A 17,002-nucleotide genomic window follows, 5' to 3' on the forward strand; every position below is an offset into this window, starting at 1 on the left:
GTGGTGCCCTTAGTTTGTTGGTGTCCTCATTTTTACCCTTAGTTGTGTTTTTTTCCAGTTTTGCCCTTCCAGTGCTATAGAGCAGAAGGGTAAAACTGAGTAAAAAATACGACTAAGGCTAAAAATGAGGAAGATGACAAAACTAAGGGTATGAATTTAAATAGCTCGTAAGGCTTTCTAGATTGGCAAATGAGATACATATTACGCCCCATAATCCAACAGGCAAATCGCCTAACTAAATGTATGGTACTTACTATTGCATTTAGCTTTTCTCAATTGTACTCTAGTAACTTCACATGTACTATCGAAATCCGGCTCTTTACCGAGTTCTCCTCGCTTTGCCGAGTGTAATTTATCGGCACTCGCAAAGCATGCTTTGTCGAGTACTACTCTTGACGAAATAAGACACTCGGCACAGATCTAATTTGCTGAGGGCAAAACACTCGGTATAGAAAGACACTCGGCAAAGGATGTACAGTTGCCGAGTGCCCGATAAAAAGTACTCAACAAAGAAGTCGTTACCGATGTACAGTTCACCGAGCCTTATTTGCCGAGTGTCACACTAGGTAAAAACTTCGCCGAGTGTTTTGAGGTGCTTCAGGCACTCAAAAAAGCAGCTGTGTCTGATAGTGATGCAACTCGTCTAAATCGGTTTGGTCTCTTTTGTGTTGGCTTGCTTGTTTACTTTGATTGCTACTGCATTATCATTACATAAAAGTGCTCGTATGTTGCTATGGTTTCTATTTATAACTATAGAGTATAAAAATATAAAAAGCATGTGTTCTGTTGGCTAGATGGGTGTGAATGTGCGTTTAGAGTCAACAACCATTGTTCAAATTCTCATGTGCGCTGCTTTAGATTTTATCTAGTTGTGAATTGTTATACTCCCTCTGTTCCATAATAAATTAATTAGATTTATAAGCTAAGTTTTTTTGTTTAACTGAATTTAAAGAAAAGAGTATAAATATATACGAAACCAAATAAATACTGCCTTATAATGTATCTAATTACAATAACTTGGTTACATAAATATTTGTGTTTTTTCTATATTTAAGTTAAACTTTAATTAGTCTAGTATAAAATACCTGGTACAAACTTATCTCAAAAGTATGAACTTAGACTTTAGTTATCCATCTCTTTTAACTATTTAACAATATTTTGGACGATAATGTCATAAAATGCTTAACAATTATTTGATGACTATGTAATGGAACATGTAATGTATTATGTGGTACTATGCTAGTGGTGCTACTTTATCTAATTATCTATGGTGTTCTTGAATAGATGATTGAATGATGCTATAAATTTTGTAATGGTAATTAGATGTTTAAATTTTTCGTAGGTACGAGTGACCCGACGGGTGATCTATATCCACCAGTGGATATGGGTGACCCAACGAGACTATTTTTTTCGTTACAGGTATGGGATAGTAATACCTGATGGGTATTTATCCATTGCCATCTCTAGTTCTGCCCGTGTAAGACCAACTCCAGCAATAGCGTGAAAAAGTGCATGTAAGATATTTTTTATAGAGTAGAGTTTAAAACAGGGAATGAGATAAGAAGTAGGATACGAAGACAGTTGGAGATAGCCTAAGAGACTACTATTCATCTTCTTCTTTTTAAATAAAAAGTGGCATTCCAGAGTTATCAGAGATACCAGTAATGCCACAGTGAAAAGTGTGCATAAATAGTGATTTGTTATTCCAAAATCAAGGTTTCAACTGAACAGGATCCTAGTATTCAAAACAAAAAGGTGTGACAAAATCCTGTGTAACTCCTATGATCCTCTATGGTATACAATTTCTGTCCTAATTGACAGAGCTCAACTATAATGAACGTTGAACTATTCCGGTCCCAACAAAATCACATCAAACTTTTATGATCCCAAAAAAACTCACGTATAACCTTTGCTTCTAAATTTCCTTAATTCAGAAACAACTGTCCACGCATTCAGGCATTCCATGATGCTGACCGCCGCATGGTCGGCTTCACAGGCCGGTCCTCCTCCATGGAGATCATCATCAGTGTCGATGGGTCCTCCAGCATCATGCGGGCCACGAGGTAACCAGCAATGGACCAGGTTTGGAACTTCCTGGCCTGCTTACCAACGAATCTTCCAAGCTTGCCATCGTAGTACTCGGGCCAGCCGTCCTTGAGCAGCCTCGACTCAGCAAGCTCAATGGCACGTTTTGCCATCTGTGGCCGACCAGTCTTGATGCAGGCTGCTGTCAGCAGCCACAGAAGAACTGCACATAAAAATAGTGTGAACGAACAAAAAATATGTTGTTCCTTCTATATAAAAATGTTGTGCTTAGTTCTCAGATTGGATGTAGCTGCAACTAGGTACAGATCAATGGTTAAATAAACATTTGTAACTGAGCCTAAAACTCCTGAAGGAGTCAATAAGCAGCGAAGCGCTGTCCCTGCTCATGAAGAAGTAAGCATATAAAGAGTAAATAAAAAATATTCAGACTACCTTGTTAGCATACAAGCACCAATTATAGAAGTAGAATTACAGGGATCCTACAGAAGATGAAATGGTTATCAAGGATTATTGGACCAAACAATTTTTCGGTGGAGAGCATGGAGAATTCCATTTGTCAATTTCAGAATAGATTTTAGTTTAAACTTTTCTGTTTCCAACAATTTACGATGAATTAACTTTCAATCTTCTTTCAGGAACAATAATTAAAATATGTCTGCTTCTCGGGCATTCATCTAACCACTACTGCAACACATGATATAGAAATTAGAGCTACTTTTTCCAGAAAAAAAACAAAAAATATTGCAAAGGGAGATGATACCTGGCCACGATCCTCCATTGTGGTAACTCCACCGGGTGTTCTTGGGGTCACATCCAGTGATTATTCTCCACTCATGATTCTCGAGAGCAGGATAGCATATCTTCAAAGGCATCTCACCAACTAGCTCATCCCACTTTTCCTCGATCAGATCCATTATAGCAACTGACTGTTCTGGGGTAGCTAGAGATGATACAATGGCAATGCAATTACCAAGGGCAAACCACCGGAAGTCCATCATAGCAGGGCTGACGTTGCCAAGAAAGTAGCCTCCTCGACATGGCATGAAACCAAACACCCAATCAGGAATGGAATCCGGAATGACATTAAACTTGTTCACAGCTGTGTGGGAATACTCTTCTGTTTTGTATCTGTATATGTTATTCAGCTGGTGAAAATCTAGCCAGAAGTAATTCCTCATGTGGTAAGTTAGTGCATGTAGCCGTTGCCCTATCTTTTCTATGAAATCCTTCCCTTCACCCTCTGGCTTGAGCATTTGGAGAGCACATCTTAAAGCCATGTAGAATAGGGCTTGGATTTCAATGGGATAACCATATATACCCTGATAATTGCAGTAATTACAATCATGCACTGACAAGAAGCTTCATTTGAAATTAATATGTAATTCAAAAGTAGGACAAACAATAAGAGAACTTGTAGGGATGTACTGCAGATTGGCATTTTCTTTCAGTACTATCTGTGTACTTCTGCAAAAACTAAGCATTTCTGGCCCCACAGTACCAATAAGACTATGCAAGATTGCCTTTAAATTTTGGTTGAGTAGTATGATAATATGTGCAGCTGTAAAACTACCATAAAAACTTGAAAATTATAAATTTTATTTGAAAATTAAGATGTGCCTGAACTTTCACCTGATCAGGACACTAACAAAATGAGGCTATGTGCTACTTCTACGGATATGCATCTAAATATGAATTAGATCAAGGTGAAATGGTCCTACCATTCGACGATCAATCATTGAACAGCCATCTGTGCAAAGCAGAGTTGGAAAAGTATCAAATCCTTCAGATAAGCAGAGATTCAGTATCAGCCTCATGCACTTCTGGCATTCAGGTGATTCTGACAAACTAACATCTCCGGTGTACTTTGTATATGCCCGAAGGAGAATGATCCACCAAAATCCAGAGTCAACCGGTGCCACCCTGCCGATTGCACTCTCACCAAAATCAGCAACTAAGGTTTCAGTGTTTCTGTTTTTATTACGGTCCACCTTGAAACTTGCAGGCATCGCACCTGCTCCAAGCTTGAATCGGTCTACCATTTTCTCAGAGCTCTGAAGGTGAAGAGTTTTCAAGAGAAAGTTCTTCACTATGTCAGTCTCATTATTCATTAGGAAAGCCAATGCACTCGGAACAAAATCCCTCACAAAAACCTGCCATAATTAACAATGAGCAGTCAACAGTAGCACGTCATGAGGCTTTAATTCTTTAAGGAAAAGTAATCAACAAGAAAACTCCAGTTATATACCATACTACTAATTTTCCACGATAACATACTACAAGAAGGCATTTTGATAAATTAATCTAAGAAAATACAAAGCAGAAGTTAAAATCTTGTTGCAAGTGCTAGTGAACACAATGGAAGGCATATCAATGATAAAACAAAGAAGATATAGTATGGGAAACAATCAGGGGCTGAGACAAAGGAGGCGGGTTGGGGTCTGGCCCCTCTAAGATTGATTATTACATTGTACTACTTAATAGTTGCATTAATTCTATAAATTATATATAAAATAATATCTTACCTAAAGTAACAAAAACTTAATTAAAAATAAAATACATTTTCCAGTTTGTGTTTTTTCAAGTTATATATTTTTATTAAAAAATTTACGTGGGTATATAATATGAATCATTAAGTTTATTAATAATGTTTTCTTTTATCCTCGATTTAAACAATTAAAACTTTTCTAAAATGAAAAAATGATTTATAGTTGTTTAATCTTACATCAAGTTTAATAATTTTAAACAGATATCTTTTTTTTTCTTGACACTTTTAAACTGACCCCCCCCCCCCCCCCCCCTATATCTAAATTATTGCTCAAAACAATGTCGAACCTAAATAGAAAATTGAGTGCTTATTAATCATGATATGTGTATTAAATTATAGCCTGAAAAGAAAAAATATATATAGTGGAAACAAGTATAGAAACTGAGCAATGGTAATCACTAGGACTAGGTAAGAGCCAGTTTCCATTGCTCAGTCTGTACTTGTTTCCAGTTCTAGCATTAATCAGTTTCTATACAAGTATTTGTATACATATTAATCAGTTTCTATACAAGTTACTAGAAACTGATTAATACTTGCCGGTTTCCATTGTCCAGTTCCTATACAGGTAAGGTCATGTTTGAATGCACTAAAAGTCTAGAGATAATAGTTAGCTATGAAAATTAGTTGAAGACATCCAAACAGTCTAACTAATAATTCAACTATTAGCTATTTTTAGCAAATTAGCTAATGGTTAGCTAGTTATTTGTTAGGCCGTCTCTAGCAGCTCCCCTATCACATCCTCTATTTCAAACTTCACTCTGCAAACAATGTCAAACAGTGTCACCTACAGTATCACGTCCCCTATTTTATAGGATCCACCGAAGACAGCCTTGGCCAGCTAATTCCACTAGCAATTTTTTAGCCAACTAGCTCTAGTACATTCGATAAGATCCTAAGAGCAATGGAAATCACTATACTTGCCAGCTTACATATTACAACAAATACTAGCCAAGTAGACAAATTATGTGCTACTATTTGTTGTAATATGTAAATAACACGGCAGTAATCATAATGCTCAAAACAAAAGAAAAGAAAAAAAAGATTCCTCTGTTTCCAGTTTCCACAGACTTTTGATGTTCAGTGAAGCCCGATTGGCATACCTGATCATAGTTGAGCACTTCCTCCGACGCATGGTCTACGGCAGCAATAGTACCGACGGGCTGTTCCCGGAAGTAGACGACCGATTTCCTGAGCGCCTCCCAGGCCTCATTGACCAGCGGGTGCGGCCCCCCGAAATGCGTGCCCACGGAGAAGGGCGAGTCAAAGACACCAGAGGGGAATGCCGGCGACTGCAGCACGCTGTCGAAGCCGTCGTTCTGGCGGTGAGAGAGCTCGCTCCACGACTGCTCGTCGAAGGAGCGCTTCCGCTCCAGCGTGAACCTGGGCTTGTCGATGATGAGGCGCGACAGATCGAGGTTGATCTCCGCCTCGGAGGCGAGGGAGACGTGCGACGACACCCGCTTCATGCTGCCGCCGCCTGGCCGGCCCCGGATCCTAATGCGGAGAGATTTTAGATTTCAGGGATATGCTCATCGTGGGAGTGGCAGACGAATAAAACAGCAGGTTTATTCCGCCGCCTCCTCGAAATCGGAAAATGAAATAGGAAAAAGCAGCTCCGTCCGTCGTCCTTACCGACGAGAGGAGAGGCAGATGGATGCTTCACTGCGCAGGCACTGGCTTCCGGAGGCGCGTGAGGACGAGGAGGAGGGCGCCCGTCGCAGACCGGAGGGACGACTGGTGGATCTGGATCGGGGTGAGCTCGGCGCGCGGGGTGGTGGTTCGGTGGTGGACAGGCCTCCGAAAAATTTGGAAAGAAATTGTGGCCCGTTGATAAAGCAAAATCTCTTGTACTACTTTATAGAAATAGAATAGAACAACGTAAAGGGGTGAGTTTGCTTTGTTTTTGGATGAACAGCGATCAGAGGTCAGAGCTGTTGGCTTCTGAATAAAGTTGTTTGGATTGCTATAGTTGTAATCTATAGAGACAATATCAATATAGAAATAGTAGAAATTGATATGAATTAAAGCCAAGCAAATCGGTGATGTCCAATGTTGCACGTCGATGAACTTTCCAAAATGGTATAATCTTTTTTTATATCTCCTCCTCCTTAATTATAAAAACTTATATGTAGGAGTCATTTTAAGCTAATTCCAGTGCACTATCTCTCTCTCCTTTGTCATGTCAGCTCTCGACTCTACCCTCGATTCTAGTGCACAGCCTGTAGCAGGATATAGCCTCAATCTATAGCAACATCAGTTTTTTCTATTTTAGAATTAAGTAATTCACGCACATTTATTTTAACACTCAGAAATCGAACAACGCATTTTTTTATTAAATTAAAAATACAAAGTGTATAATAATTAAAAGAAAAGCACATGAAAATTTATAGAAGTATTAGAGATAAAAAAAATGATTTTTTTGCAGTTTTTTGAATTTTTTAGACTCCAAACAATAAAACGGCTAGATTGTCGCTCTCGCCCGATGTCTCTCCCGGGCCAGCGTGTCGACCGTGTCTCGTCTCCCTCTTGCCCTCCTCTCGTCCGAGAACGCGCTCCAGCGCGTCACCCGCTCTCGTCGGGCGTGAGCAATGTCGCCCCGCGCTCCTGCCTGCGGCCGAGCGACATCAAGTCCATCTCGCCCCGCCTATAGCCTCCATTGACACCAGCCTTACCATTGAATACCAAAACACTATGACTCAACCTACAAAGTTTCTTGTCATGAATATAGACATGCACGAAGCACTTCTTTTTCTGTAGCATAACACTCTAGCTAGTAACAAATTTCATACATGGGTGATTTGGTGACCAGAGATCACGGAGGGATCCCTCTCAATCCCCTCCAATCCTCGTGATCTTCTTGTCACCAAATCAAACCCTGAGGGCCCATTTGTATCTCCTTTAGAATTTAACATTCCACCACTTTCTAAGGTTTACATAAGTCTATCTCAAATTTTTAGAATGAGGAGTGATAATTGATTTTATGTATCACTAATCTACTGCAACTTGTAACACGCTCTTCAGTTCGTTCCCCTATAGTAGAAATTTAGTACATAAATATCTTTCTCATACGACCAACTGTAAATATAAATATATTATGTATAAAATCTTGTTCAATTATTGCGTGAAAATCCTAGGTACGAGATGATGACCCCCGAAGAGGTGCTTGGGAAGTTTGTGAGCTTTGAGCTTATGGTCATAGACTCTAGACATGTGAAGAACATTGCCCATGGCAACTCCTCCACACTCGAGCCACAACCTGTTGCATTCAAGGCGACGGAAGAGAAGGAGGAGACCATTCCAAGCAAGGGCTTCCAATAGACCCCTCCAAGCTTGATAATGAAGAGATGGCCCTTATTATCAAGAGCTTCCGGCAAATCCTCAAGCAATAGAAGGGCAAGGAGTACAAACCATATTCCAAGAGGGTTTGCTACTGTTGTGGTACGTCTAGTCATTACATTGCAAAATGTCCCTATGTTAGTGATGATGATAGGGACGACGAGAAGAAGGGAAAGAAGAGAATGGAGAAGAAAAAATCTTCCACAAGAAGAAGGACGACGAGGCGCACGTCGGGGAGGAATGGGACTCTAACGAGAGCTCCTCTGACTCTCCGATGAACATGTCACCAACATCACCATTAACAAGGTTCCCAACATCGACCACAAGTGCCTCATGGCCAAGGAGAGCAAGAAGAAGGTACACCCTAGAGAAACCCCTAAGTATACTACATCCGATGATGAGGGTAACTCTAGTGGTGATGATGATGTTTTGTCTTTGCTCCTTAAAGGCCTTAGCTTTGAACAAATAGAGAAAATTAATGAACTAGTAAAAACGATTAACGAGAAGGATGAATTCTTGGAAATAGAGCAAGAAGAAAGTTCATTCTCATATTGTTGTTCATCATGCTTATATTCATGGGAATGAAGAATCTCATTCTAGGAATTCTGCTTTGATGAGGACATCATTTCCATACAAACAATGCATGGACCGACAACACGATCACGTGCATGACAGCTAAATCTACAGGTTCGTTCTAACCTTGTCAATTGTATTTTAGAGCTTACGCTTGGTGCCATGGTTGTTTTGATGATTAGAAACCTTGGAGAGGACCAGCTAGGACTTGGGAAAGGCCAAGACATAAATGGGGAAAAGCTAGGACGTTCACAACAAGAGAAAGCCAAGTCCGACTCAACTTCATCTCGACCTCGGAGTCCAGAACTAGTCTACACTAAAATGGACGCCCGGGAAGCATCCGAACTCTAATTAGGTTAGGCTTTAAACGGATGGAAAGGTAAGGAGATAAGTTTTCCAACCCAACTAGAACCAACTTAAAATTCATCTGGAGTCAATAGGAATCATCAAAACAAGTTAGCGTTCAGATCATATTTCGGTGCTGTGACACAGTCTATTGGGTTGTTAGTCCGTGTATCGTGTTGGAGCCCATTAGGGGTACCTCCATGGGTTTTGCACTCCCCTAACCTCTATTTTATTAGCAACCACCATCACATTAGGGTTTGAGTTTTTCTTAGATTCATTTTGTCATCGAACAATGTTGTCGTTCATCGATTTGTGAGACCCCAACTCGTGTTCAACACAGTTTTGATTACGTTCTTCCTATTCTTGATTCTGTTCTTGATTGTGTTTGCAGGGATTAGCCTTCGTGATGAGGTCACTCATGTGCCATAGGTGATAACCAATATAGAAATGGTGTAGTGACTGCGAGGATCCGTGTCACACCCGGATTTTAGAGGTCCAAAACCCGGGCACGAACTTCACCAAGTGTGCTGGGATCAAGTGAAAGGGAAATGAGCCTAATCATTTCCTATAATCAATTTTGGTGTTTGACGTCCATCACAAACCACGTGGACTAACTAGTTTGCTTATATGCCATTTATCTCAGGTGCATAAGGTTCAACATAAACCAAGAAAGAAATTAAGTTGGGGACTCAAATAAATTAGGAGCAAAGACTTGAAATGGTGCTGCCAGTGGCGCACCGGACAGTGTCCGGTGCCCCAGACCGAGCACCACTCAAACAGGCCACTCTCAGGTTTTCCAAGGGACGCTCCGCTATAATTCACTAGACTGTCCGGTGCAGCTACAGGACAAAGGGCTTCAACGGTCAAACGCTCAAAACCCCGACGGGCCGCTGACGTGGCACGCACTAGACACTAAACAATGTCCTGTCCGGTGCGCCATCGACAGCAACGACTAGAATAGTGGTTGGGGCTATAAATACCCCCAACCACCTCCATTCAAGTCATCCAAGTTTTCTGAACTCAACATTCATTGCAAGAGCAAAAGACTACACTCCAAAACACATTCCAAAGATCAAATCCCCTCCAAGCCTCAAAATCAACTCAATTGCTTAGTGACTTGAGAGAGGGTGTTTTGTGTTCTTTTGTTGCTCTTGTTGCTTGGATAGCTTTCTCCTTCTCATTCTTATTTCTCTAAGTGATTTGTAAAGCTAACAAGATACACCTAAGTGTGTGGTGATCCTTGCGGGGTCTTAGTGACCCAAGTGATTAAGGAGAAGCCTCGACCGGTCTGTGTGACCGATTGAGAGAGGGAAAGGGTTGGAATAGACCCGGCCTTTGTGGCCTCCTCAACGGGGACTAGGTTCTTTGGAACCGAACCTCAGTAAAACAAATCACGGTGTTCACTTGCATTGATCTTCACTTAATTTGTTGTCCATCTTTCCTCTCTCTAAAGTTTCCTTGCTAATATTGATTTGAGTTTGCTCCCAAAGTTATACACATCAATTTGAGCAACTCATAGCAAGGGAAACAATCTTTCGCACTCCAATTTAATTCTAACGCTAACCCCGGCCCTAGTACGTGTTTAAAGCTTGTAAATTTTAGGTTTCGCCTATTCACCCCCCTATAGGCAACTTTCAATTGGTATCAAAGCCAGTGCTTCATTAAGAGTCTAACAAACTCGAAGTGATGTCTAGAGATCACGCCAAGAGGGAGATTGTCACTGACGACAAGGCCACAAGCTTGGGAAGGAGTCTATCAAAGAAGTCCGGCGACAAATACAAGGAGGAATCCTCCTCCTCCATCAAGTCACATAGGAAGGGTGACAAGAAGAAAAAGAAAATGAAGAAGGTGGTCTACTACGAGACCGATTCTTCATCACCTTCCACATCCGGCGCCGAGTCTACAACTTTGAAGCACCACGAGCGTAAGAAGTACAGTAAGATGCATCTTCGCTATCCTCGCATTCCTAAACGCGCTCCTTTACTCTCGGTACCCCTAGGCAAACCACCATACTTTGATGGTGAAGATTATTGCATGTGGAGTGATAAAATGAGGCACCATCTAACCTCACTCCACGAAAGCATATGGGATATTATTGAGTTTGAAGCGCAGGCACCACAAGTGGGCGACGAGGGCTACGACTCGAACGAGGTCATTTTAACTCCCAAGCAACTTCTATACTCCTCGCCTCCTTGTGTCGAGAGGAGTATAATAAGGTGCAAGGGTTGAAAAATGACAAAGAAATTTGTGATGTCCTCAAGACGGCGCACGAAGGGGACGAGGTGACCAAGATCACTAAGCGCAAGACGATCGAGGGAGAGCTCGGTCGATTCGCCCTCAACAAAGGAGAGGAGCCACAAGCAATGTATAACCGGCTCAAGACAATGGTCAACCAAGTGCGCAACCTCGGGAGCACCAAGTGGGATGACCATGAAATGGTCAAGGTTATTCTTAGATCTCTTATTTTTCATAATCCCACTCAAGTGCAACTAATTCGTGGAGATCCTATATATAAACAGATGTCTCCCGAGGAAGTAATTGGCAAGTTTGTGAGCTTTGAACTCATGATCAAAGACTCCAAACATATTGTCAACTTGGAGCAAGGCGCCACCTCCACACCCGAGGTGCAACCCGTTGCATTCAAAGCAACAGAAGAAAAGAAGGACGAGTCTACACCAAGTAGACTCCCAATCGACGCCTACAAGCTCGACAACGAGGAGATGGCTCTTATTATTAAGAGTTTTCGACAAATCCTCAAACAAAGGAAGGGGAACGACTACAAGCCCCGTTCCAAGAGGGTGTGCTACAGGTGTGGTAAGTCCAATCACTTCATCGTTAAATGTCCATATACAAGTGACAGTGACAGGGACGACAACAAGAAGGGGAAGAAAAAGATGGAGAAGAAGAGATACTGCAAGAAGAAGGGTGGCAGGGCGCACATGGGGCGGGAATGGGACTCTGACGAGAGCTCCACCGACTCCTCCTCCAACGAGGACGCCGCCAACATCGCCATCAACAAGGGACTTCTTTTCCCCAACGTCGGGCACAAGTGCCTCATGGCTAAGGACGACAAAAAGAAGAAGGTATATTCTAGAGATACCTGTTGGGGCCATGCTTCGTTGCCGAAGGTCCTGCAGGAACAAACACCTTCGGCAAATCCGTTTAAACGCAGTGCCGAAGCTACCACTCATGAAGCTTCGGTACTATAATGTATATGAAAACGAAGGTCCGAACCGACTTAAAGATGAAATGACTTCTTAGTCCATAAGGGTTTGAGTCATAATTGTAATCTTTTGTAAGGGGCATGATTGTAATTTCTCACAGGCTGCGTCCCGTGCCTATAAATAGATGAACAGTACTCCTTTACTGTTCACGCAATCCTGTAATCATCGACGCATTACACCAGAATTATTGCTCTTTGCCAAGGCAAGGTATAAATGTACATAAATATTATGTTTTAATATTTAGGTTTGTATAATAAGATATATGGACAATAATATTCATCTTTGGTATAAATTTCTTTAATGTTTCATGTTTTATTATTGCTTATATTGTTTTATAGAGTTGATCACGAAGGTAAGACCTTCGTGATATTTTGCTCATGGTCTTCGCCCGAAGTTCATTATATCCTAAGGGAGATAGTGCTTCAGCTGACGAAGGGCATTAACATTTAACATTTTATGTTGCCTTGTTCTTAATTCAAAGCATTTGAGAACAAGTCCCCAACATTGGCGCCCACCGTTTATCCAAATTTGAGTCATAAACCTGTTTCCTATGCTTCGAGCTAGGCTGGGGATGTCAATCAAATCTGTTGGTGACAAACTGAAGTTTGGCCTATCAACAATTTTCCTGTGCGTACAGCCAGTCTTCAGGAGCTGTGCCTCGAGAAGCTAATAGGGCGCAGAAATCGGCATGCCCAGCGATAACTTCGTCAAGTGCATCAACTTCGCCCTCAATATATTCGAAGGTGCTTGGCAGGTTTTCAACTGAAGTTGTAAACTTATCAGAGCTGGCTCCAATTGAGTGAAAGACATCCTTCAGCCGCTGCACGCATCGGTTGCCGAAGTCTAAACATTTATCCTGAAGCTCCTTCAATGATTTCTACAAATTAGAACTCTTCTCAATTTCGGTTTTGAGATTCGTTTCAAGATTTTTATTTTCTTGCTCAGATTTTTCTGATTTCATGAGTAATTCGCTGTTTAATCTGTCAATTTCGGCTTGAGCTTCTGCCAGCGAACCCTCCATAGAGTGGATGACGAAGTCCTTTTTCTCCAAAGTAGCTTCGTGATCTTTGACTTTATTTTCTAGATCTTTAATTGTAGCTTCGTTTTTCTCGTCTTCGAGATCTTGTTGCATCCTCAGCACTTTACTTAGTAATATACTCTGCCAAAACAACATTCGTCAGAAAACATCTTAATTTAAAAAATAATAAAAAGTTAAGAGTTTTATCTTAAAATTAGCATAGAACAGGCTACCAGTGAGAGCACCTAGAGGGGGGGGGGGTGAATAGGTGATCCTGTAAAAACTTCAAACTTAAGCCACAAAAACTTGTTAAGTGTTAGCACGATTATTGCCAAGTGGCTAAGGTGAAGTCTCAACAATCTCAACAAAACACAGTACCACAAGAGAATCAAGCACAGAGTGACACAGTGGTTTTATCCCGTGGTTCGGCCAAGACCAACGCTTGCCTACTCCACGTTGTGGCGTCCCAACGGACGAGGGTTGCAATCAACCCCTCTCAAGCGGTCCAAAGACCCACTTGAATACCACGGTGTTTTGTTTTCCTTTCACTATCCCGTTTGCAAGGAATCTCCACAAATTGGAGTCTCTTGCCCTTACAAGTATATGATCACAAATGAAACACAGAGTAAGGGAGGGAAGCAACACACACAAATCCACAGCAAAAGCGCACACACACGGCCAAGAATCGAGCTCACAAGACTATCTCAGAGTTCTCACTTAGAACAGAGCTCGAATCACTTAGAAACACAAACGAATGCGCAGAGACTTAGTGTGGATGATCAAGAATGCTCAAAGGTTGCTTTTTTTTGTCTCCTCCATGCGCCTAGGGGCTCCTTTTATAGCCCCAAGGCAGCTAGGAGCCGTTGAGAGCAAATCCGGAAGGCCATCCTTGCCTTCTGTCGTCGGGGGCACCGGACAGTCCGGTGCACACCGGACACTGTCCGGTGCCCGATTTGTTTCCTTAAACGGCGAAGACGACCGTTGCAGACCGTTGGCAGATCTGGCGCTGTTGGCGCACCGGACATGTCCGGTGCACACCGGACAGTCCGGTGCCGTCTTCCGACCGTTGGCACGGCCACGTGTCCCGCGCGGATTGCGCGGCCAACCGTTGGCCCTGGCCGACCGTTGGCTCACCGGACAGTCCGGTGCACACCGGACAGTCCGGTGAATTTTAGCCGTACGCCGCCGGCCAATTTCCCGAGAGCGGCCAGTTCGAGTCGCGCCAGCCTGGCGCACCGGACACTGTCCGGTGCACACCGGACAGTCCGGTGCTCCAGACCGAGCTGGGTCTTGGCAGCACACAGCCAAGTCCCTTCTCCTTTTCTCTATTCTTCTTCTTTCTGTTTCTAGCACTTAGACAAATATATTAGTACTTAAAACCAATGTACTAAGGCTTAGAAACATACCTTTACTTCATGATTTTCACCTTGTTCATCCATGTACATAAATTCCCAATTAAGCACATGTGTTGGCACTCAATCACCAAAATACATAGAAATGGCCCAAGGGCACATTTCCCTTTCAATCTCCCCCTTTTTGGTGATTTATGCCAACACAACATAAAGCAACTAGAACAAGTGCAAACTCACTTCAAATAAAATAAATTTAAGTTTTATTCAATTTTGGCATATATGGATCATCCTTTGCCACCACATGGTTTGTTTTTGCAAATCAAACTCAAATCTCTATCTATAAGTCAAACACACATATTGAAGCATAAAGAGAGTCATTTCAAAAGAATTTGACCACGGATTTCAAAAACTCCCCCTTTTTCCCATAATCAACACTTCTCCCCACAAGAAGCCAACTTTTGACAAGAGAGACAATAAAAGCTTTTGAACACAACAAAAACTCTATTCTACTATTTTCAAAATCTCTCAAGTGGTAGCTGATCCATTTATCGCTTTGGCCTTTATTTTCTCCCCCTTTGGCATCAAGCACCAAAACGGGATCAATCTTGGCCTGTTAACCCCATTGCCTCACCAAGGTCTTCAATTAAGAGCAAATGGCAATAAGATTTCATGAGATGAACTTGGAATTAGTTACCCTCTCATCGGAGTGCAGTGGAAGTCTTTCATGGTCCAAGTCCACCTTTTCCCTTTCAATCCTCATTCGAGACTAAATTATCAAACTCAAGCACATGGTTAGTCTCAAAGGGTCAAGTTGTAACACATCTCCCCCTACACATGTGCATCACTTTGCAACGGACTTGTGAGGTCCAGGGAGTGTTTGTACAACTTGAGCACCATAATAAGCAACATAATGCAAAAAGGAACATGATCAAAAGCATAAGTACATGTATGCTACAATTCAATCCAGGTTCCGCGAATCTAAGACATTTAGCTCACTACGCAGCCTGCAAAAGGTCTTCTCATCTAGAGGCTTGGTAAAGATATCGGCTAGCTGGTTCTCGGTGCTAACATGAAACACTTCGATATCTCCCTTTTGCTGGTGGTCTCTCAAAAAGTGATGCCGGATGTCTATGTGCTTTGTGCGGCTGTGTTCAACAGGATTTTCCGCCATGCGGATAGCACTCTCATTATCACATAGGAGTGGGACTTTGCTCAGATTGTAGCCAAAGTCCCTGAGGGTTTGCCTCATCCAAAGTAGTTGCGCGCAACACTGTCCTGCGGCAACATACTCGGCCTCAGCGGTGGATAGGGCAACGGAAGTTTGTTTCTTAGAGTTCCATGACACCAGGGACCTTCCTAAGAATTGGCACGTCCCCGATGTACTCTTCCTATCGACCTTACATCCAGCATAGTCGGAGTCTGAGTATCCAACTAAGTCAAAGGTAGACCCCTTTGGATACCAGAGCCCGAAGCAAGGCGTAGCAACCAAATATCTAAGAATTCGCTTCACCGCCACTAAGTGACACTCCTTAGGATCGGATTGAAATCTAGCACACATGCATACGCTAAGCATAATATCCGGTCTACTAGCACATAAGTAAAGCAAAGAACCTATCATTGACCGGTATGCTTTTTGATCAACGGACTTACCTCCTTTGTTGAGGTCGGTGTGTCCGTCGGTCCCCATCGGAGTCTTTGCGGGCTTGGCGTCCTTCATCCCAAACCGCTTTAGCAGATCTTGCGTGTACTTCGTTTGGGAGATGAAGGTGCCGTCCTTGAGTTGCTTCACTTGGAACCCAAGGAAGTAGTTCAACTCGCCCATCATCGACATCTCGAATTTCTGCGTCATCACCCTGCTAAACTCTTCACAAGACTTTTGGTTAGTAGAACCAAATATTATGTCATCGACATAAATTTGGCACACAAACAAATCACCATTACAAGTCTTAGTAAAAAGAGTTGGATCGGCTTTCCCAACCTTGAAAGCATTAGCAATTAAGAAATCTCTAAGGCATTCATACCATGCTCTTGGGGCTTGCTTAAGTCCATAGAGCGCCTTAGAGAGCTTACACACATGGTCAGGGTACCGTTCATCCTCGAAGCCAGGGGGTTGCTCCACATACACCTCCTCCTTGATTGGCCCGTTGAGGAAAGCGCTCTTCACATCCATTTGGAACAACCTGAAAGAATGGTGAGCGGCATATGCTAGCAAGATTCGAATTGACTCTAGCCTAGCCACAGGAGCAAAAGTCTCCTCAAAATCCAAACCTGCGACTTGGGCATAACCTTTTGCCACAAGTCGAGCCTTGTTCCTCGTCACCACCCCGTGCTCGTCCTGTTTGTTGCGGAACACCCACTTGGTTCCCACAACATTTTGCTTTGGACGAGGCACCAGTGTCCAAACTTCATTGCGCTTGAAGTTGTTTAACTCCTCTTGCATGGCCAACACCCAGTCCGGATCTAGCAAGGCCTCTTCTACCCTGAAAGGCTCAATAGAAGAGACAAAGGAGTAATGTTCACAAAAATTGACTAATCGAGATCGAGTAGTTACTCCCTTGCTAAT

General features: G+C 42.4%; 1 protein-coding gene across 1 annotated transcript; it reads right to left on the reverse strand.

Moving 5' to 3' along the window:
• Positions 1 to 1,683: 1,683 nt before the first annotated feature.
• LOC100280270 (Alkaline/neutral invertase CINV2) lies at positions 1,684 to 6,320 on the reverse strand. The gene is given in 5 exon segments (NM_001153198.1): positions 1,684 to 2,248; positions 2,807 to 3,365; positions 3,765 to 4,196; positions 5,692 to 6,085; positions 6,224 to 6,320. Coding segments are annotated over 4 exon segments (1,653 nt in total). The 5' UTR covers positions 6,058 to 6,085; positions 6,224 to 6,320; the 3' UTR covers positions 1,684 to 1,952.
• Between the last annotated feature and the right edge of the window lie 10,682 nt (positions 6,321 to 17,002).

The sequence above is a fragment of the Zea mays genome, chromosome 4 (genome assembly GCF_902167145.1).
Source record: "Zea mays cultivar B73 chromosome 4, Zm-B73-REFERENCE-NAM-5.0, whole genome shotgun sequence".
NCBI classification, from domain to species: Eukaryota; Viridiplantae; Streptophyta; class Magnoliopsida; order Poales; family Poaceae; genus Zea; species Zea mays.